Genomic DNA, 23,988 nt, shown 5'->3' on the forward strand with positions numbered 1-23,988 from the left:
TGAGGATATCACCTTATGAATCCCTATAAAAAATCATATAAAATGGGATCTTGGTTAGAAACGCTGATGCTGTAATAAATGTGTTGGCTTTTAAAGCATGACAAGAGTCTCTGACAGAGATTATGAAAAGGGATCTTATAGCATCTTTGAGACAAATTGCAAAAGACGTTGTAGCAAAAGCTTTCGTAGACTTGGTTCTAATCTGCACTGCACAAATAAAGCAGCTTGCTTTAACTGCCATGGTTCCATCTTATGGAATCCTGGTATCTGCAGTTTGTTATGGCACCAGGACTCTCTGACAGAGAAGGCTAAATAGCTCACTAAACTACAAATCCCAGAATTCCATAGCATTGAGCCACAATAGTTAAAGTGGTGTCAAACTGCACTATTTCTGCAGTGCAGATTTGACTTTGGTCTACTTCCCTAGATGCATGGAGACTGCATCAGGCAGAGGATGTTTGTCCAGAGAATAACATGCTTTCCTTAACGGCAATTAAAACTACACATTCCTTGTCCTGCTTTGTTAGCTTCAACATCCTTTTTCTTTTAACAGCCACAATAAAGCCAGCAATTTAAACATAACAGGTACTGTAGATGCTGTGCCATTTGTATGCATTTTCTCCTGTCACAAAATATCCTGTTGAAGAGAGGGAGTGTAATGCAGTGAACACAGCGCAGCAGTGACTGTGGATTTTCTCACTAAATAATGTACTTTTGGATTATGTTCGCTGTATTTTTTATATTTATTCTGCAATCTTGTACTTTATCTGACCATTAACTGATTTGTATTGTGTTGTAGTTGCTTATTGTTATATTGTTTTTCTTTATTGTTGTAACACACCCTGATTCTACATGATTGGGGGGCTATAAATAAATCCTTATTATTATATTATTATATTTAAAGCTTTAAATGTTATCATAAGCATCTTGAATTTAAACTGGAATTGTATTGGCAGCCAATGCTATTCATTCAATATTTGCATGGTATGTTCTCTATATGACATTCCAGTCAGCAGTCAAGCTGCTGTCCTTTGCCCTAGCTGCAGCCTTTGAATATACTTCAAGGGCAGCCCCATGTACAGCACTTAGAGTATTTATTTATTTATTTCACTTCTGTGCCGACTTTCTCTCAACAAGGGACCCAAGGCGGCTCATAAGACAAAACATTAGTAAAACATCACAATAAAAATTTAAAAACAATTAAAATTATCTAGTAAAAATACTATAAAATCAAGAAAAACTCACAAAGTTAAGAACATCTCTGAAACAACCCCATATAGAATCATAGAATAATAGCGCTGGAAGAGACCGCAAGGGCCATCCAGTCTAACCCCCTGCCATGCAGGAAATCCAAATCAAAGCATCCCCGACAGATGGCCATCCAGCCTCCGCTTGAAGACCTCCAAGGAGGGAGACTCCACTACACTCCGAGGGAGTTTGTTCTACTATCGAACAACCCTTAGTGTCCTGACTATATGTTAAAAAGCCTGCCGGTAGTCTAACAAGTAGTCTGCCAAGAGGTTACTAGTGCATTCTGTGTATTCAAACATATCCTCATAGCTTATGCGTTTAAAGTAGAATATTAGAGAGGCAGACATGTTAATTAGGAGACATGTATTATATTCCCCTTTTCTTTCGTTTATATATTTTCACCTTTGTTTGAGATGTATTATTTAATACATGTTGTAACAGTTAATTTATTATTTTCTCTTTTCTTTCATTTTAGGCCTTGTTCCCACTATGGTTAAAACCAGATAATGATTCTAAATGATTCGGTTTAAACCACCATGGTTCTCACTTAATTCGAATCGCTGAAGCAATTTGAAAGGGGGGGATGGTTTTTACCCATTTAACCCACGTCAAAAAGACACCGATAAAATGGGGTGGATTTTTTGGGCTGAATCAGTTTATTTAGAAATAAATTGATTCAGCTCAAGTGGAAACCAGATGGATTCGAATCTGCCCCGGTTCCCACTGGCAGCGGCTTTCCCGGCCATACCTCCGTGCCTGCTCTGTCCTCACTCCTCTGTCCTCCTGGCCTGCCTCTCTCCTTCCGCCTCGGCCTGTCCTCCGCCCCCGGCCTACTGGTATGGCCAGGACAATAGAGGGAGGCATGGCGGGGAGGTCGCAGCTGTTGCTTCCTGCACTGATTCTTGAAACTGGCACAAACATAGTGGAAACCATTCTGTTTGCTGGACCGGTTTCAGGGATCAGTTCAGGAATCGAATCAAGAAATAAGTGGGAATTGAGCCTTAGATTGTTGCCTAGTTCAGTTGATGCTATTATTTTAATGCATTCTATGTTTTCATTTTCTGTTTCATTTTCTCTAAAAACATATCTGCAAGTAAGCAATTTATAACCTGCCTGTGAGTGTTGAGCTGTCTCATCTTAAAAACACTTCCTTGGCTTCTGACTGTCCTCTTGGCTGCTTAGCTGACTGATGCTCTCCTTACTGATGAACAGCCTTCTCTAGGCAGAATTAGAGTTAAGCTATGTTGCTTCCATAAGTTAAGCTACCTCAGCTGATTGAGAATGAAGCCACTCACTCAGGTTATAGATGACAGACATAGCAAATGAAGTGGCACTGATAGGTTGGAGGAGAGGTCTACATGACTTACCTTGCTCAGTGGACCATTGGTGTCTGCTGGGGATTGGTTCCAGGACCTCATTGGCTACCAAAATCCATGAATGCTCAAGTCCCATTAGGTACAATGGCATAATAAAATGGTGTCCATTATATAATATGGCAAAATCAAGGTTGGCTTTCTGGAATTTATATATATTACATGTGTGTGTGTGTTCAAGAAGTGGATGGTTGAATCTGTGGATAAAGAATCCGTGGATATGGAGGGCTGACTGTATTATATATTGCCTGGTTGTTGTTGTTGTTTTTAATTTTTGGTGAAATGCCAAGACCATCTGTGACTTTGGAAATTTGAAAACATAACAGTGGTCCCTTTGTATCCACTGCAGCTTGATTCCAGGACACACACACACACACACACACACCATGGATAGCAAAATAAAATCCTCAGATGGAGTAAAATGGTATCCCTTATATAACATGGCAAAATCAAGGTTTGCTTTTTGGCATTTTTGTGAATATTTTCAAACTGTGGATAGTTGACTCCATGGATAAAGAATCAGTAGTTTCTCAGACTGCTCTCCTAAGGAGCAGTAAACAACATCAGCATAGTTGTAGTATTTAAATAATGTTTAACTGAACATGAAATCATGTCCTGTCAATGGTGTGGGGGATTTTATGTTGTTGTTGTTTAGCTCCAAGTACTTTTTTACTTATGGTGACCTTAATGCAACCCTATAATGGTTTTTTTATGGCACGTTTCTTCAGAGAGGTTTGCTATTTCTTCAGAGAGGTTTGCTATTGCCATCCTCTGAAGCTACCCTGGGTTTCATGGCCAAGCCAGAATTCAAACTGGTCTCCAGAGGCATAGTCCAATGCTCAAGCCACTGCACCACATGGGCAGTAGTGGAGAATATGCTATCTTATTCTCATCTATGTCAGTAAAATGTCTTGGGTTAATTCTGGACTTTTCAACAGAACTTATATATCCAGATACTCTTTCTTGCAAAACAAATCCTTGCACATAAAAAAGTCTCTGTTCTGGAGGAGGTTAGGAACTCTTTTCACCAACATGTTGTATTTCTATGTGAAAGGGAAGACGGACCAACACCAATGTTGCAATAAAAAAGACCTCAGAAAGTCTGAATATTGCAGGCTAACCAATTTATGATGGCATAAACTTTGGTGGACTGTAGGTGCATTGTGATCCAGAAATACTTATACCCTCACAGATTTATTAGTCTTCAACAGATGTTCTTTGTTGTTTTTACTGCAAGAGACTTCATGATGCTACTCTACTGGAAACTACTTCTAAGGAAACAAGACAAGCAAAGCACATTTTTGCACTGTGCTATATATGTATGATTTACTTTGGCTCCAATCCTCATAGTATCTGGATTACTGCAATAACGTAGTTTGAGTTGGTTTCTTGTTTGTTTTCCCAGTCAACTGAGTCTCATTGATAGGTAATTCAGCATACGAAATGCCCAGAGGACAGTTGCCTTGGTGACAGCCTGTAAACTAAACAGTCTCAGTGCAGCTCCAAACACCAGAAGGGGTTATGTTAAGGAACAGGGAAATCTTAAAGGGAAATAATAAGAGTGCCCTCTGTGATCAAGAACAGAATGACTTGCATGGGGTTTCTTCACTGCTTGGATAGATGATGCTGGAAGAATAACAGTCCAGGTAAATCTGAATCTCATCTTTTATTTTATCATCTCTTTGTCTTTTAGGAACCTCAGTAGATTACAGGTCACATGTGTGAGGAAAAAGGAAAGTGAGGCAGCACTCTTAAGACCAACTGATTTACAGTATTTAGCTTTTTTCTCAAATGCATTGAGGGAGTACAGATTGGAGTTATTAATGGATGTGAGGAAGTAGTGGTATCACTAAGGGTGGTGTCGCCCGATGGGGAGCGCAACTGCCTTGCCCTCCCTCCCTGCCAGACCTCTGGCTGTCCAAACCACTGACGCGGGGGGCACTGCTGCCTCTGGAGCCACCATTCGGGGTCCGACGTAACTGTTGGATGATCAGGAAAGAGAAGCAACACCCTTTCTCTCTCACCCAGTAGCCACACCAGTCCTTCTGGGTGTACACCCTACTGGGTGTCACCCACTGTGCTCTGCACCCCCCATGTTCCTTAGAGACATCTCTGTGAGGAATTGAATTGAAATACCTGGAAGTTTCTGTTAAAATAAATCAGTCTTAAATGTGCTGCTAGATCCCATTTCCTTTTCGGACTGAAATACAACCAGCTTTGTCTTAGTCATTTGTGGGAGGTATTGCTTTTACATAGACCTGCACATATTTAACAGAGCGACACATAGCTGCATTCATTAATGATATACTTTTAGTTCTTTTGTGTTTGTGACACAGCTGAAGTACAGATGGCATAAGAATGATCAGTGTTGACTGGAAGTTAATATTGAGTATGGATTTATTGTCTGATGGTGAATGATTGAGATGTCATTTTAACATAGCTTTTCTTTAAAAAGTGTACTCCCTGCAGCCTGAGCTTAGAAATGTTATTTTTGAATATTACACTTTGCAGATCCTTCAGCCAGTATGGTTGCTGACCATGCTGGATTGCAGATTCTTGGAACTGTAGTCCAAAAAAGGACAACATTTCCAAATCAGCTATTCCCCCTGCCCCTGGATACATGGGATCTGTACACTAAGTGCTTGGGATTTTGATTTTATGTTATTGTTATGTGCCTTTAAAATGACTGACTTATGGCAACCCTATCCTGGGGTTTTCTTGGCAAGATTTATTCAGAAAGGGTTTGTCTTTGCCTTCTTCTGAGGCTGGGAGAGTGTGACTTGCCCAAAGTCACCCAGTGGTTGAACAGGGATTTGACTACTAGTCTCCCAGAATTGTAGTCCAGCATTCAAACCATACTGGCTCATGCTGCAGCCTTTGATTCCAAGGGAGTCCCTGGTCTGAAAAGAGCACTGATTTAGGTGCTGGGAGATTTCACTATGGTTTTACTACCTTTACAACTTTGGCCTTTTCCATACAATTTTTTAAAAGTTCTCACATTTATTTTAGATAAATAGGTGAGGGGTTTCAAAGGAAAAGATCAGAAGTGAAATTCATTTCCTCATCCAGTGCTGGCCTTATAATACAAGCAGGTAGTGCTCAGGCTTTAGGCTCAGTAGGTCTATAACAGGGGGGAAAGTTGAGCAGAAAGTTGAGCTGACCCTATCCTTGCTTTCTGAACCTGAAATAAGAACAAATTATACTGCAGATGTTATCATTAACAGGGTGTCTTCGTAACAAAAAGTGGTACTTAAAGAAGCTTAGACAAAAGCTAATTAAACCTTTTACGATTACAAACAATCCTTAGAATTATGCCCTCAAAATAAGAACAGGGAGCCAGTATGATAAAGGAGAACCCTAAAATGGGTTTAAAGGGGGTGTCACAGATCAGTGCCATATTCTGCATCAACAGTGAAAGCTTTAAACCAGTTCTCGTGTTCAGGTCTACAGCTCATTCAGTAGTCCAGTTTTAATCTGACAGAGACATTAATATACTTTGACAGATCCTCATTAGAACAAAAAGTGCTGCCCAAATTGTTTTTCCAGATTGAGAAGGTGGGAAGTGCTGCCTGGCTACAATTTCAACCTGTAAAACTATAAGTATAGGCAAGAGCCACTTCTAATGGGGATTCAGCCACACCTCCTCAAAATTTACGTTGCCATCCAGTTATCACTGCTTCCATACTGCAAGGTTCAGGTTCAACCCTTTTGTGCTCATCTAAAATATGCTTCCTAGACCATTTATGATATATAGAAAAAAAACTATTTATCTCTTTTATTTATATCCTATCTTTCTCCTGACATGAAACCCAATGCACCTTACAAAAAAAAGAAAGACTAGAAACCTCTTTGATGTTAGACTGCCAGCTAACATAATGTTCATTTGTTTGCTTCTATACTTGCCCTGTAGTATACTTGCTACTTGTCCTAGCTGGACTTTTTAAAGTAGCATTCACACTGGGCAGGTGGTGAAGAATGGCTGGTGAAATCCAGACTTTTGGTGTTGGCTTGTAGCAGGGTGTCTGCAGTATTTATATATTCTATTTACCTATATATCCCACCTATCTTCTGGCACAGGACTCAGTAAACAATGTAATAATCTTGAGCTGGGAAAGCACAGTATTCTGCTGTAGCCAGTCTTACTGTATCTGTGTGTACTTGCCTGCAGCCTTTGAGTGGTCTCTAAAAGGTTCAAAATGTTTTGGTTTATTTATGCACGCTTTACTTAATCTGATTGTTTCATTTCACATGTGCATGTTAGCTGTTAGTAAAAAGTTTGCTATAGGCACTTATCTTTTTCCTGATACAATAACTTATCCTTATTCTTTCTATGTTATTTCTGCCTCTGGCACCAAAATTTCTGTTAAAGAAGTAATGCCCAGAAACATGTGTACATCATTAACTGAGGTATATTTGTATGTCCAAATATATCCTTTAGTGAAATTCTAGGAAGATTAATTCATTCCCTATACCCATAAAAGTAAAACAACAACAATAACACACAGAGAGATGAACTGAAGATCTAGAATATCAACACATCCAAAAATGCATCCTTGTCATGCTGTCAATGTAATATGAGCATTGCAGAAGTCAGATGCTGAAAGCACCATATGCCCCAATTTTAAGCTAAATAGCATATTCCTTAGCCATATGCTATTCTGTCTGAAAACACAGTGAGACAGCCCATTCTTTATTGTAATGCGTAAGGTGTAAGTAAAACCACCCGATCCCTCAATTTCAGAGTATTATTGTCAAAGCACAAATAGAACTGCAGAAGACAGGAGCTGTATTATATATTGGTTAATGACAGGTGGTTAGCACAGAGGATCAGATCACAATGCAGAGTTGAGCCTTACTGTTTTCTAGAAAAATTAGAATCTGTAAAATAGTAAGATAAATGCAGACTGTCTTCCATTGTTGCTGTTGTTGTTGTTGTATGCCTTCAAACCTTTTCTGATATATGATGACCCTAAAATAAACACAGAACATCAAAATTAACTCTGAGAAGCAGCAGTGTTTTTTGCTGAAAGAAACTACCAAATGAATTAATAGTGTCTTGTCACCCACTATAAAAGCTTTGTTTCCTTCAGCTTACAAAGACTTTGTCAAATTCATGTGAAATAAATTAGTGTATGAATCATACCATATACCTATCATCTCACAATTTTATCCTCAACAGTCTTGTGAGGTAGATTAGTTTGTGAGATCAAATCTAGCCCAATGAAAACTACTGCTTTTATCCAAATAATCCATTCTTCAAATGGTCTGGTGTAGGACAGCAACCAAATGAAACACATTATCTTCCCCATTTAACACTAGACGTTATCCAGATACATAGTATGGCCAAGACTGGCTTATGTAAAATGATTTTGCACAGTGACTACGATCTAATTGCAACTGAACCAATGTCTTGAGCATAATGAGTCATTAAAACTATTATTCTTAAACAGCACCCTTCTCACATTACATGGCAAATAGCTTTTGAGTTTGCAAGAGGGTTTAAAAATTATTTTGCAATATAATACAGAGACCAGCTGTTCCTAAGAAAAGATTCCAACATTTTAATAGATTAGCACAAGCTCATCAACATGCAAATGCAACTATGTAGCATTTTGCATCTCACAAACTTTTATTAGATCAAACAGTAAACAAATACAGTATGCTTGTCCATAGAGGTTGGAATAGGGGCAGAGGGGCTCAAGGCCCCTGAAACTAGACATGGGGCTGAACACCCTTGAGATGATCAGGTAAGACTGGATCACCAAGGCTCCTAGGCAGCTGATGCTTCTCTAGAATTATCAATCAGAAATTTACTAAATGATCAATATATTGTGCTATTGTTTTCCAACTGTTACCACTTTCAGTTGTGTGGCACTGATTATGATTGTTGTAATGCAATATGTTTTTGTTTTGCAAAACCATAGCTGCAAGTCATCAAAATTAATAATTGCCTGCCTGTGTTGAGTCCATTCATTTTAAAAACAGTTCTAGTCCTGTGTTTGCCAAAATATAGCTAAGTAATGCTTCAGTTCTAAATATATTTCCTTCGGTCTCTCTCTCTCTCTCTCTCCTGCAAGCCTCAGAAGTAAATGTGAGCCTTAGAACTATTCTTATCAAGTACTATCTGTGCTTAAACTAATTTAAGAACCTTTCTTCACATGTAAATACTAATTCATTCATATTTTTTGTTTAACTTTCAGTTTAAATGGTAACACCAGTGACATTTCATCCTGTAAGAATGGTGCATCTTCCTTCTCTAAAAGAAAATGCCAAGAAAAAGACTGACAGTAATGCGTTTCCCTGTATTTCAAACCCTCATTCTTTCCCTGCAAAGCATATTGATTCCCAGTCAGATGAGTGGCAAAGAGACCAGTCTGAGAGGCAAATTCCCAGTACTGTGACTGATGCTTTTTCTTTGACTACAGATCCACACACATTCAATGTGGATAACCACTACATTTCCTCTGGATACTCGGAAGTGCAAGAAACTGAAATCCAGTTAACATGCAACAATTTGGATGCAGATATCAAAAATAAAGTCTCCTGCAGCAAAATGCATGATGTTTCAGTAACCATTAAGACTTTAAGCATGATAAACAAAGACTGTGGTTTAGATAATACCAATAATTGTTTCAGCTCAAGTGAAACAGTGCCAATATTAGCCAAAGAATGTGAACATTACCCTTCAAAACATCCAGAGACTTTGAAAGTCAGTAACCAGAGAAATTATCTAGCAAACAAGAGTAGCCTTAATCTACATTCAAACAAAACAGAATTATCAGAAGTGAGCCCCAATCATAATATAAACAATGTTATGAATATCGAGCATGGAAATAATGATGGAGATTCAAGCTTGCAAAGCAAGAATACAGAACAGCATGCTTTAAGGACTACAGTTCCTAATGCTTTAATGGACTTGGAACAATCTGGAAGAAGTAGTTGTCCAGTAGCTGACATAAAAGTTATGGAGAGTGTTCCAGTGTCTCATGTTACTGAAAGCAATTTTACAGAAGTAGCTCCCATTGTCAATATTATATATGGGCACAAGAAACCAACCCAAGTTTCCAGACACTCCGCACCAAGAAAGAGCAAACCATCTAACTTAAGCCAAAGCTTTAACATATTTGCTTACAAAGACAGTGACAGAAATAAGGTAAACTCCAGTAAATCTGACTCTGCTTTGAAAGGAAAGGTGTGTATCAAGATGTCACAAGACTTTATTATTTTGGGCAAGAGTTCTATCCAATGTCAAGCTAATAAGAAAAAGAATTCCAATTCTGATTCTTTAGGACTGTCTTGTGAAGAGACTGGGATTTCCTCAAAGTCTAAGAAAAGACATCTTCAGCAGAAGAAACACCACTTCAACCAGATCAGTCAGAAATCCCCAGAGCAGGTGCTTCCCTCTATTTCCAATACTTCTGTAACCTCAGGAGAAACCAATACTCCTTTACCTTTCAAGCAAGCACATTTATCGAAAGACTCAATGGATCTGAAATACAGTGACATGTTCAAGGAAATAAATTCCAGTGACAAAGGTCCTGGCATTTATGAAATGTTTGCAACTCCAGTATACACCCGTGAGCCTGATAGACATGAAAACATGTACTGCAGGAATGTGCATTCTGCTCCGGCTGGAAGGCGCAATGCAACAAAACATAAATCCAATCACTTCAGTGGAAAAACAAGCAGTAGAATAAGAAATACCCCAAAGAAAACATATCCAAAGTCACACAAGATCCCCTTTGGCACCAAACAGAAGAAGAAGGATTTGGTGCCAAAAGAGGCATCAGAGTTAGAAAGCAGCTCTCTAGTGAAGGTTGAAAATGGAATAATATCTAGTGCAGAGGGGCAAATAAAGATTGAAGGGGACATTTATGAAGATGTTGATCAACAAGTTCTGCTTTCCACTGAGTTGGCAAAATCTGCTAAACAAAAGGAAATCCTTCCACGTTCAAACTTGTCAACTATCGAAGAAGTCTCACTGGAATACACATCAAATGTTGATGTTAATAAAAAATTTGTCACCAGTGTTCAAGAATTACTTTGGCCAGAGGTTAAAGTTCATGCAGAATATGCTCCTTTTTTAAGTTGTGTGAAAGATAACAATGAACATATTAATGCAGTGGAAAGCAGAAACAGAAGACAGGTGGAATCTGAAGCAACAACCTCCCTTGTGGAAACGAAAGCAAGCCAAGTTTTGTGCTGTGGAGATAAACAAGAAAAGCCTTCTGAATTGTCTTTCCCAGAGGCAGTAGACTCACTTTGTCTACAAAACCTCCAACCTGGAAACATCAGCTCAGCAAATTTGCCACCTCAGTGGCCTTGCTATCCTGCAGACTCCATTTCCCAGACATATCCAAATACCCTGAGCTATGAAATGGGTGAAGTAGCAGAAGATTTATTTTGTTGCTCAGTAGCTGAACTGCTCTCTCTTGGTGGTGCAGATAACAACTGTTCTGAAGCTGTTGCAAAGCATGCAAGTGCTGAGGTATCAAATGGAACTGCAGACAGTAAAAATGATAGTACAGCAATTGTTAGAAACAGGAAAGTAAGTATGTGTCAACTGTTTACTTAATAGTAATACTTAATAGCAGAGGAGAGTATTCTAATACAGTATTCATAGCGTGTTGCACTTAGACTCATATATCTGTATCCTTATCTACAATTCCTTTAGACAGCCTTGGGCAGTTCATTTTATCATTGTCTCATTTTCCCAATTCTAGACAGGAACAGGATATTAAGAATTAACCTGCTGAATCAAAACAGTGTCCATCCAGCCACGCATATAGGCAGATGTTTCTGTGACAAGTCTATTTGTCTCTAGGACCAGGCATTCGTAGATATATAGTTTCTGTCTATGGAAGTTCCCATTTAGATGACGATGATTTTGCCCATAGCACTTCATAGACCCAATATTATCTAAAACCTGTGATTATTACCACATCTTGTCAATGAATTCTACAAAGTTCATTGCAATTTAAATAGCTGCTGTGTGAAGGCACAAAATGTTTTTTATATGTTATATTTTGTATCCCATAAACTTTACTAGTTTCAGGGCAAGTTACAACATCTCTGTTTCAGTTTTCTACTGCCCCTCTTTCAGTATGTTCTGTATTCTTGTCTGCTGCACTGTACAGAACATCTGTCCTGACTTTCTGGAACCCAGCAGAGGAAACAGATTTCAAAACGTGACTGCGTTTGTAGAAAACAGTTTAACTGATGAAGATACTGTTATGTGGACCAAAGGTGAAATCCTTGGAAAAGGAGCATATGGCATAGTAAGTCACGTATTTGTGTGTGTGAGAGAGAGTAAGAGAGAGAGAGAGAGAGAGTAATTTGACACATTTTGAACATCCTTTGTCTTTCCAGACAAAGTCTTCTCAAGATGGCACACAATAATAGACCACAAGATCAAAACATAGACTGTTATTAATTTTTAAAATTATGAACACCTAGGAAGAAAATCTAAATCCAGAAAGCCTATCAAAACATATGCCTCTTAGCTCAGACTGTTCACAGTAGCCTTGTAAAGACTTGTTTAGATAATTTTGCAGAAGGAAATTTGAATCAATTTTAAGAGTATTTCAATTCTTAAAAGCAACAGGAGTTGTAATTAAATGGTATTAACATTACACCAGAGCTTCTCCTCTCCATCTTACAGTGGACTTTTAAAGGAAAAATTGGGCTGTCCTTATATTCCCTGATCTAAACACTGGAACATGGCTGTCACTGTTAACAAATCTCCTGTTAGTATAGTGTACCTTTATTTTCCCCCATTAGTGACTGGTAGTATGGCCTCTGGCACACCACTTAAAAAAAGAAAATGCCTCACACACAAACAAAATAAAATTTCCATGGCTAATTTTAATGATTCAGAGCAAATTTAGAAATTTGAAGACAAATGCTTCATCCCAAATGGAAAAGATTGTGACCAGGTGACCTGTGCAACATTAAGGCTCTTGCTCGTCATTCTTACAGGTTAATTTTAAAGGAAATCTGCACTGGGTAGACCCTTCAAATAGAGGGCTATCTTACATATGATGTATTTTCCCCCTTTTTAAGATTATTATTTCTCCCCATAACCAGAACTGCTTCCATCATCTGATTATGGAAGGGTGCAATTCTTCCCAAACACAGTCTCATAATGTTTTCTGGAGAGTTGGGGGATTTTGACTTATGGTGGCTACATACATGAGAGACATCCAAGGCACCCCATCATCAACAGCCCTGTTCAGGCCTTATAGATTAAGAGCCATGGCTTCTTTGATTGAGTCTATCCATCTGCAACGCAATCTCCCTCTTTTCCTCTTGCCTTCTACCTTACCAAAGTACCACAATCTCAGTTTACTCATGGTATGCCCAATGTACAACAGCCACAGTTTAGTCACTTTGGCTTCTAGGGAGAATTCAGGTTTGATTTGCTCTAGCACCCATTTATTTGTCTTTTTAGCAGTCCAGGGTATCTACAGAGCTGTCCTCCAGCACCACATCTGAACTGTGTTGTTTTTTCTTCATGTCAGCTTTCCTCACTGTCCAGCTTACCAAAATAAATATAAAAGGATACTCTTATACCAAAGCAAAACAAAACAAAACGAAACAAAAACCCCAACCAGCCTGATAGTAAGCCTAACATGTTTTTGTTATAGTTTATTGAAGTTTAATAAGTACTTGAAGATAAACATACAGTTGCTCCTCCTTTCTCAGGGATTTGAGGTCTTGAATATTCATGGAGGGGTGACCTCCATAATTTTCAATGGGGTGAGCCCCTCATGGCTTGCGCTTGTGGGGATACGCTCCATTCAAGCCTATGAGGCTTGAACATAGGCAAGTCTCCGTTATCGTGGGGAGGTCCAGAACGGATCCCCCGCAAAAACAGAGGGCCCAGTCTATACACTTCTCCCTCCACATTTGCAGCTTTGACTTTTGAGGCTTTGACTATTCACAGATTTTATTACTATGTTCTCTCTAGGAATCTCTAGGTTCTCCAGCGCAACTCTATGGTCAACTTTAACCAAAAGTCACACTGAAAGAGCTAGAGATTCCTAGAGAGAACACTCCACTAGGCATTTGTAGCTCCTCCTAAGTAATTCAAATTAAATAAAAACTAAATCCTTATTTTAAGATGGCTCATCATATTTAGGAAAGTGATTTTGAAGGTGTCACAGATGAGAAAAAGAAAATTAGTTTTTTCTTCTCTTTTCTAGATGAGAGGAAGGGAAAGGAAGTCGGCCTTTGCATTAGCAGCTAGGCCTTTCATTCAAGCTTGAATTATTTTGGTTTAGCAAAATTCTCCCTGTATCTCTTATTGATGCAAAAATTGTCCTTTCCCTTCCAATTTGGTCCTTTCAGAATATTGCAATTTGAATACAAAAATATTAGTCAAAGAAGGGTGCTTCTTTGGTTGCTTCCCAGTGGCAAGATCTGCACTTTGCAGGTGCTATAAAAAATGAAGAGACAAAAAGTTATCTGAAAAAAGTGCTAACAAGTCTCATACTGTATACTGTTCTACTTGGGACGTGCATGGGCTGAGTTCCCATAATATACACTTCTTCTGGCTTTTCCAAGGCCACAACAGAGCCTCTTTTTTCCAAGATTATTTCTTACAAATAGCAGAATTTTAGGCATTCCAGTACATTCCTTCTCTCTTTAAGGAACAAACAATAACAAACCAAGGTAGAAAGGGTTAAAAGAATAAAGAGCTGGGGGGCAGAGGGAAGAGAAAAAATAAAAATAAAATGCTACTTATTGGTCTTCTCATTTAGTATCTAGGTTCAAGTAACAACCCCATATTTCTGTGGATTTGGCCTAATTTGCTCCTAATAAACTGTTCAAAAGTTGCCTGTAGCAACAGGTCTTGAATACACTGATCCTTGTTTGGGAACTGCTTTGGTTTCCAATGCTAAAATGCTTAAGCACTGTTCCTAGTTCACTATTAATATTAAACATTTTGATTTTTAGGTGTATTGTGGACTTACAAACCAAGGGCACCTAATCGCTGTGAAACAAGTACCACTGAATATCTATGACCAAACTGGGAATGAAAAGGAGTATCAGAAACTGCAAGAAGAAGTTGAGATACTGAAAAATTTAACACACATCAACATTGTAGGTTATCTGGGGACAGGTTTGGAAGATAACATAGTTAGTATCTTCATGGAATTTGTCCCTGGTGGTTCAATTTCCAGTATTATTCATCGTTTTGGGCCATTGCCTGAAATTGTATTTTGCAAATACACCAAACAGATTGTACAAGGGGTTGCGTACTTGCATGAAAATGGTGTTGTCCACAGAGATATTAAAGGCAACAACATTATGCTTATGCCCAATGGTATTATCAAGCTCATAGACTTCGGATGCGCAAAGCGCTTAGCTTGTATAAGTCTGACCAATACACACAGCGAACCACTTAAATCTGTGCATGGCACTCCTTACTGGATGGCACCAGAAGTGATAAATGAATCTGGCTATGGAAGAAAATCAGATGTCTGGAGCATTGGCTGCACTGTTTTTGAGATGGCTACTGGAAAGCCACCATTGGCTTCCATGGACAGGATAGCTGCCATGTTTTATATTGGTGCTCACAGAGGACTTATGCCATCACTACCTAAGCACTGTTCAAAAAAGGCAACAGATTTTGTTCATCTGTGCTTAACCAGGTAAGTTATTCTGGATACTGGGAAAAACTTTTCCTCCATAAAATCTGAGGTTTAGTTCAGTAAGTTCCCAGAAGGTGGGACAGAGGAATACTGTAGTGCCATTATAGACTAAATCCTTTCCATGCAAAAGCTCCCATGATGTCTAACTCCTGGCACTTCCAAGGAGGACTGGAAAAGTGTCCCTTCTGAGTGAATGCAGAACTGAACATTCTCTCTTCCATATTCACAAGCCAATTTGTCCCCCAATAATTTGGGGGATCGTTTTAGGAAACTTTCAGTGGACTTGTTTTGACCACTTATAATTTGGGATGAAATTGAAAAAAGTAAGAACCAATGCTATTATTTTATTAAAGTACTTCATTGTTCTTTATGTTTATTCAATGCCTGGCTTTTAAATATCTCCTATGGGGATCTCATCTCCTCCTTTACCATTTTAGCCAAATCCCATGCTCTCTTCAGAGAATTGATAGTGTATTTTTTTGCTTGCTTATGTGGTTATCAATTTCAAATCCTCTGGGACTATCCAGCTAACAGCTGTGTCTTTTTTCTAAGCAGCTCCACCAAAAATTTGTACTCTCTATCTTTCCTCAGCATTTTCTGGGATTTCTTTAAACACAATTATTTCCTTCTCATTTATTTTAAGCCTTTTCCTGAAATGTGCTCTCAGTATTTCATTTCTGATGCTTTTCTGTGTGTAAAGCTAATTCTCACATTTCTAAGCATTTTTTCCTCTGTGCATAGGTAGAAATCTGCCTATATAACGCTTAAGTGCAATTATCTATCGGTTCCCAATAAGTACTTGTAAGATGTGCCAAAGATTTTAAACCTTCCTATCCTAAATCTGTCACCTCCTCTTTAAATCAATCATCACCACTCTTGAGATCTTTCTAAATCCATCTGTAAAGTAGCAATTTCCATTGCGTTATCAGAGATCCCCTGTTCATCTTTATTATTAGTAGTGGCTGTTAAGTTCTGCACAGAGGCAGTAAGCTCCTTAAGTTGTTTTCCAACAGCTTCCTTGAAATTGTTTGTTTCTGCTGAGATCTTTGATGTAAACCCATCAAATTTCTGTTTTAGTTTCTATTCTCAGTTCACATTCTTTTCTATCGTCCATTTATTCAGATCTAAAATTTGATTAGAAATCTTAGATATTGACACTTGAAGTCTTACAAATGCAAGTTCAGACTCCTCCTTGGATGTTTTTCTGGATGATTTTAAAATGCCTTTTAAAGCACATTGTAAAATACTTTCTGATTGAGAGCCAGCATCACAAACATTCTTTCTTTCCCCCTTTCCACTTTACCCCAAAATGGTCTTCATATAAGCCTTTAAGCCCTTTAAACTTTTAAAATATTAAGTTTAGTTCTTATTTTCTCTCCAAATTGCCACTTCAGTTATCCTTCAGTTCTTTTGAGCGAAATACTGTCCATCCCACTTGGATCTGGTTTTGGTTTGTAAATACTTTGATAATGGAGATTGAACTTCATTTATTTATGATGCAAATTATTCACGCTCACTCAGATATACTAAATCTGCAACCGGGTGGGGGATTCCTCCTCCTCTGTTCAGCATGGGTCATCAGAGGTCCCATGAATCATTTTATTAAGTCCTTATTTGGAGAAGCTTCTGTCTTGTTGGCCTTATGAGTCCTTTTCAACACCTTTCAGCTTTGCCATGTGGAATATTGTACATTCCCAAGCACAAGCCTCTCTATATGACAGCCCCAGCTTCTTGCTGGGGCAGAGGCCATCCAAAATCCAGCGATTCTGCCCTTGTGGGATACCTTTGTATCTTTATACACTTAAAGATAATGGTAATCCAGCAAAATTGAATCAGCACTCAGATCATGCTCTTAATAGTTAGCCATCTTTACCAGAGTCCCCCAAACCAGTAATTATTGCCACATTGCTAAATATTGCTAAATTATTGCTAAATATTTGAATTAATTTTGTTTTATATCCTCCCAGGGGAAAGAAGACCTGGGAAACAACTTTGTTACTTTTAAAGAATAAGAAGCAAATCAAATACTTAATAATACTGTTGTGATCTTCAACATGCAATTTCGATATAAAGGCACCTCAGGGGGCAAATTCTAGTATTTTGCAATGTATTTCAAATGCCTAATGTGCTGGTGAAACATTATATGTTTCTTCCTACCTCATGTAAATATCAAGTATCCAGCCTGTTCTTCCATCAGACGAAGCATACTGTACATTTGATGCATTATGAGTCAGAGATACTGCTTTGCCTAGAGATCATTTCTATAAGTACAAGATAGAAAGACATGTAGTCTAAAACACAAGAACCTAATGGTTTTTAAATCCATGGCTGTTGAACAAACTTTTACAGAAAAGCAAGTCTTATTTTCCCCTATTATTTTCTCCTTTTCCACACAGGGATCAGTTTGAGCGCCCTGCTGCTGTACAATTGCTGCAAAATCCCTTCTTAGCAACAAACGTGTGAACTTTTGCAAAGCCTCAAATGGATGTCAAATTATTTTCTAAAAGCATTGGACTTGCAGTTTTGAAATAGAGTAAAGTGTGATGGGTATCCCTGTGATGAAAGACATGTGGCTTGTACATCCTTATTTCTAATTTTCAAAGACAAACATCATCAAGTGTTCCAACTCAAGCAAAGCCAATTCCCTGACAGAGAATACTACTAATATTTGGAAATATACATACTTGTGTACATACATACATATTCTATTAATTTCATTTAAAATTGAAGTTGGACCTATTGAAGTTGGCTTTTTGATATTCACCCCGAAAACTTATATCCTCTTTCTCCAAGTGAAGCGTTCAAAGTCTGGCAACTCTTCAGTGCTGTCTGCAACACTATATGAGGCGCTGCAGCAGAAAAGGGTAAGGTGGATAGCCGTAAGCAGATACAAAGACCTATAGGCAGGGTTCTTCAGAATCTGGTTTAAAACTAATAGTTATAATTTTAATCTGACATTTTTGCTCTTGAGCAGTGTTTCCTCGAACTTGATTGTTTTGTATTTATAAGAAGTGAAATAATTCTGCAGTGTAATTCCATGCATTTTAATTCAGAATGAAGTCCCATTGTGCCCAATGGAACCCAGCCCTAAGTAAACACTCATAAGATTAGTTAAGGGATACTTCTGATATAGCTAAGATGTTTGCATTTAAAAATATTTTATTGATTTATTTAAACAGAATATATGAGTACTCCTCCTCTTTTAAGAATATTACTTTTACAGCTCTCCTTCCATTTATTTTTTAAATTCAAAACTTTTCGACGTTGTAACTATTTGAAAATTTTCCGCTTTGTTATACAATTTTGTCATTACATCTGTACTATTACCAATTTAGGAAGCAGTAGCATTTCTACTTTCTTAATTCAAATCTGGGGAGGAAATAGTTGATTCATTAGTATTACTATAGAAGACAACAACTGTCCTAAATTCACATTCACCTGCTTTTGTGTCTGTAGATAGATTGTGTGTTACAGTGGGAAAAGTATAAAACTGTTTTGATACTATAATTAAATTATAGCGTACTCAAGTACTGAAAGGCACCATAACTTTTATTTTGCAAAGTGAACTAACTGTGGGTGGGATTTCAAGAATCATGAATGGGAGGAAATATGGACATACCTGGAAATACAGCCTTGCAATACTTAATCTTACTTGAAACAGATAGCCCAGATGTCATCCCACTAACTCCCATGTACTGGAGTTTGATTTTCTGTGATCAGCTCTGAGTTCCAGTTTTAAGAAAAAGGCAGAATATAAAATAAACACACACACACACACACCCTACCAAAGTAAACTTTGCGGCGGCCTGTAGGTGCTCCTTTCCCCGTCGTATCGGGGCCTAACCTGCCAGAACAGCAGCCTCTGGGGCCCCAAGGACACCAGTGGCGGCGGGGAGGAGGAGAAAGGGGCCACTCGGCTCCTTTCTCCCTTGCGTCGCTGGCGCAGCCATGTAAAGGCTGCACCAGTAACGCAAATCGTGGAAGAAGCTCTGTTTCGGAGCTCCTTCTAGTGCCGCAGTAAGGGTGCTCTATGCGCCCTTGTGCAACGCAAAAACGTCACGTCCGCACTGCCTCATTTGGAGGCGGCGCGTTTGTGACGTAATGGTGACCCCTATTTTAGTGGTGCCACTAATAGTGGTGCCACTATTTTGTACAGACTTGATCCGTACTAGGGTTAGGGGTGTACTAGGGTTAGGGCGTCCTTTCTAACCCTAGTACGGACCCAGTCCGTACTATTATGCCCGTGCGGAATGGGCCCATGTTTAATCTCTTTCTTCCCCACACCAAAAATGTTTCAATATATATCCCCTAACAAATTCACAGTCCTTCATCATACCTGCCTTTCAAGTGATACAATCACAACACCAAGAAGTAAATCCTTAATAGGCCTTATGTTGTCTCAACCCCTTTCTGCTTAGTTCAAGGTGGGATACTTCTGTCGGAAGCCATTCTTCCTGAGACTGATTACTTTGGAGGAAGCTGCTGTTGTCTCACCTTTTGTGTAGAGCAACTGGAACAGCTCCTGCCACTGCATTTACTGAGAACTGATTCAACCAGCGCTGGACCACCAGTTGATGTAGTTGCATTTCCAGGCCACTGGCAGTTCCTAGTCTTTGGAGTACCAAAATGCCCACACAGGCAAGCACTAATGGTAGCAAAATCTGTAATGATGACAAAATAATTAATTGCAACTAGAACATAGATTATTTGCTCACCATATACCATATTAAAATAAAATAAAATATAATATCCATATTTTTCTATCATGCATTACTCATCAAAGACTCCTATAGCTTTATGTTGTCTCTTGTAAGCCCTGGACATGCATCTATTCACTACATTACACTCATTTCCATTCTGACTGCAGGGGCCATAGTCATTAAAAGCCCTAGTTAACAAAGAATGAGAACCAAGCTGTAGTGCAAGGATGGGAACTATTTGGAAACGCACATCATCCCTAGACAATATTGCCAGTGGTGAGGACTGCTGAGGATTTCAGTGCAAAAATATCAGGAGGGCAACAAAATTCCCACTTCTGCATTTGTGGCTTGCCATGGCTTACTTGAAAAAGTATTGCCAAGTTGAAACGGAATACTATAGTACACAAAGGCATACAATTCTCCTAGTGGCTGTTGTTTATGAAATTTGCCAGTTTTGATTTACAGTATAGAGATGGGAAAATGTGTTTACTTTATTTAACTGTTCCACCTCATCAAAAATTCATACTGTAATGTGGATGTTAATTAAAAAAAACCCGACACTATTAGCATTTTGGATATTCAGTCATAAAATGTGACCTTTTCACCCTTCTCAGTCGAGAAATAATTAAAATGGCTTACACATTTTTCACTAGGTTAGTGAGGAATGGACATCTCAATTTATTGAATAAGCTTTGCTTTTCAGAGTAAAGGGAGGTGCCCATTGGCACTGATTGGCAGGGAAATGTCTAATTAACAAACTATAAGCTGCTCTGATAGCCTTTTGGCTGAAAAGCAGGAAACAAACAAACAAACAAACAAATTTTCTACAGTCTCTGGATAAGTTTGGACTGTGCTAAAATTAAATTGGCCAGATACAGTAGGGGTAGAGCCAGTGTGGTGCATGGTTCGAGTGCCCGGACTATAACTTTGGAGATCAGGGTTCAATTCCGTACTCAGCCATTGAAACCCATTGGGCAACCTTAGGCAAGTCACATACTCTCAGTTTAGAAATACACATACATATATATGCCTTCAAGTTGCTTGCATACTTATGGAGACCCCATGAATTTCATAGGGAACCCTCAGAGGTAGTTTTATCTGTTCCTTCCTCTGAAATATAGGCTACAGCACCTGGTATTTGTTGATGGTCTCCTATCTAAGTACTAACCAAAGCCAACCCTGCTTGGCCTAATTATGTATTGTTCATTAAGTGCATGCCAAAAGCTTAAGTATTTTTCAGATCTCATTCATACAATAATTTTGCTAATACAAATTCTCCTAAAATAAGCAAATGTGGCCGTGGGTAATATTATTCTATTACTTGGAATCTGTAGGGTTGAATTTAATCTGTTCTGCCAATACAGCACTCCACTACAAGTTTATGGATTTGTTTGCTAAAAACCTGATGGTGACGTAACTAGATATTTTTCCAGCTTCCAACTGTGAAAGTTCTATTTCCAACCCTAATGGCTGCAAAAATGATTTTCGCATTATGAGTTCCTGAGAACTGGGAACAGAATATTTGGAGACAAGGTGGCTTACTCTGCATAGTTCCTTACCTCTCCAATATGGCATGCTGAGAAGACAGGCAAACCAGATTTATAAAGGACACAGCATCCAGCTCTTCGTGACATCTCCATACTAAACACACACACACAAACAACACATTTGACATTACTTTAAATGTGTTAGCATCCCCCTTGCCATTTATGTGGAAGTGCAAGGGGGATTTTTATATAGAATTCATAGAAATTTGAGAACTAGTAGAGAACTGTGAATAATGCCATTTTATTCTCCTTTTAATTATTTTTACTATGTTTTATCCCAAGCAGTGTAGTTCTCTCTTTGAAGATACAAGGGGATTGAGCTTCTGTGCTTCCAGAAATTCCTGGAGGAGCCTGATGAGGGGGGAGAAGGAAAAGATGGCTGCAGCCCAAGCTTTATTTCTCTAAAACATATACCTGGTTCATTGCTTTTAATGACCATGCTTTTAATTTCTTGGCAATCTCTCTCATAACCACACTGCTCTGAGAGAGAAAAAAAATACAGAAGTCTCATCCCAATGAAAGCATACCTGCAATTTTAGATAATGTAGGACATAGATTCTATTAACAGGAATATTATGGAATATGGACTTCCTTAACATATCCTTTATATTTCCAAGTCCATATGGCAACTCCTTTCATAGCAGCACAACTATTTTCATATACCAACTTTCAGGGTCACATAACAACTAGAATATTTTAAGTGGAATGAACAGTTTGTTAACTATAAAATTCACATGGGCTAGTTTCTGTACCATGATGGACTTGTAGACAAAATAGGGCTAACTGTTCTCTATATTGTATTGATAGGTTTTCCAAAATGTTTAATGGAATTCTAACTTTCCAGAAGCAACTTTGCCAGCTCTAATTTTCTGTGATTTAATTTCAGATTTCCATAACATCACATGCTTATAAAACAGGAATTTAAATTAGCAAAACAGAAAACGTCAAGTAACAGTTGGGTGTCAGAATCCTGTCTCAAGAGCATGGCTTCATGTCAGCTTAATATCTTTGTGTAGCAGGAGTTTTCCATTGGGAAAAATGACCCGTAGGAGTCAGTCAAGGTTAGGGGTTTTCTTCACTGTGTAGCCTAGCCTAGTTTCTTTGTCTAGGGGATTAGCTTCCAGGGGAGAAAGCAGTAGCCAACAATAGAGGTGGGAAAGGCTTCCAAGATAAACATACCAAACTTTATCTTTATTCATGTCCTACACTGTTGCTTTTTGAATTATTTATTCCTAGAAGACACTAAGTGACACCACCCAGGAAACTTTTTTTGTTGTTGTTGTAACTTATCTGGGAAGCAAAATGTTCACTTTGTTTTTACATTGGTGAGAAAGAGTTTGTGAAATCTGATGATAATTATGGCAATGCCATAGTTTTACAGTGAAAGCCTACATGAATCAATCCAAATCCGTTCATAACTATCCAATCGTTTATATTAACCAATTTTGTGCTTTGTGAAGTAAAACATTGTGTAAAATATGTGATGAATACATAAGAGTTGTAAGGGAAACATTTGTTGCATCAACTCCATTAAAGGAAATTAACTGAATTAAGTGCTGAATTGTGCTGGTAACTCTTCAAGGGTGAATTTGGGAGGACCCACCATCTAAAACGAATAGAAACTTTGTCAGGTAATCAAAAAATGCAGAAGGTTCAAGATGAATACTCCACTCAGCAGTGGTCATCCTACCAAAAATTTCTGCAAGGACCAGTGTGTCTTCTACTGTCACAAAAAAACAAAACAAAACAAAACAAAACAAGAGTAATATTCAAGGATCTGAAGGCCATTGCTGTTTTATCTGATGGGAGTCTTCCTGACCCAGTGGTCAGAAAAAGACTAAACAGTGATTCTGTTCATGGCAGCACAGAATGGAAGAAATACAGTGGGCCCTTGTTATACGCTGGGGTTTGGTTCCAACATCCCCCATGTAGAACAAAATCCATGTATGCTTAAGTCCCATTAAATATAATGACATAGCAAAATTATGCCCCTTATAAAAAATAGAAAATCAAGGTTTGATATTTGAAATTTATACTTTTTTTGAACATTTTCAAATTGTGGATGCTTGAATCCGTGTATAAAAAATCAGTGTATAACAAGGGCTGACTGTAACTGCCCTTTAAAAAGAACATTGCTGTCCATGTCAAGTCTGAAGATCGAATAGATGGTCCCCAAGACTATACTAACAAGTCAAGAGGAGAATTTTTTGGTTGCAGTGAGAAATACTTTGTCTGGTTAAAATCCCCCACAAATATGGAGTGGAAAACAGAAGAAACTCTTTTCAGCCATAAAACAAACCAGTACAATATCCATCCAGGAGCTGAAGCTGAACAGAAAGTGGGTCATTCAACATGACTCTAAACATAGAAATAGATCTACCAAAGAATGGCTGAAGAAGAACAAATCCCATATTTTCAAATGACATATTCAAAAGTCTGCACATAAACCCTGTCAAAATAT

At 38.3% G+C, this 23,988-nt stretch overlaps 1 protein-coding gene and 1 long non-coding RNA gene across 3 annotated transcripts; one reads left to right on the top strand and one right to left on the bottom strand.

Annotated features, from left to right (window-relative positions):
* Nucleotides 1-4,136: 4,136 nt before the first annotated feature.
* Nucleotides 4,137-19,173, top strand: MAP3K19 (mitogen-activated protein kinase kinase kinase 19). 2 transcript variants are annotated; one of them, XM_042446674.1, is made up of 5 exons: nucleotides 4,137-4,270; nucleotides 8,825-11,172; nucleotides 11,762-11,902; nucleotides 14,583-15,280; nucleotides 17,677-19,173. In XM_042446674.1, exons 2-5 carry the CDS (start codon nucleotides 8,830-8,832, stop codon nucleotides 17,741-17,743), a joined length of 3,249 nt encoding a protein of 1,082 aa, XP_042302608.1. In that variant the 5' UTR covers nucleotides 4,137-4,270; nucleotides 8,825-8,829; the 3' UTR covers nucleotides 17,744-19,173. The 2 variants fall into 2 exon arrangements, with proteins under 2 accessions (XP_042302608.1, XP_042302610.1); XM_042446676.1 differs by lacking the exon at nucleotides 17,677-19,173 and having other exon boundaries at nucleotides 14,583-15,284.
* On the bottom strand, nucleotides 4,276-23,472 carry LOC121919772. The gene is made up of 3 exons (XR_006101581.1): nucleotides 21,540-23,472; nucleotides 19,775-19,941; nucleotides 4,276-7,593 (listed from the first exon to the last, which is right to left on the bottom strand). It is a non-coding gene; the product is annotated as an uncharacterized LOC121919772 (long non-coding RNA).
* Nucleotides 23,473-23,988: the final 516 nt, after the last annotated feature.

Source organism: Sceloporus undulatus, chromosome 1 (genome assembly GCF_019175285.1).
Source record: "Sceloporus undulatus isolate JIND9_A2432 ecotype Alabama chromosome 1, SceUnd_v1.1, whole genome shotgun sequence".
Taxonomy (NCBI): domain Eukaryota; kingdom Metazoa; phylum Chordata; class Lepidosauria; order Squamata; family Phrynosomatidae; genus Sceloporus; species Sceloporus undulatus.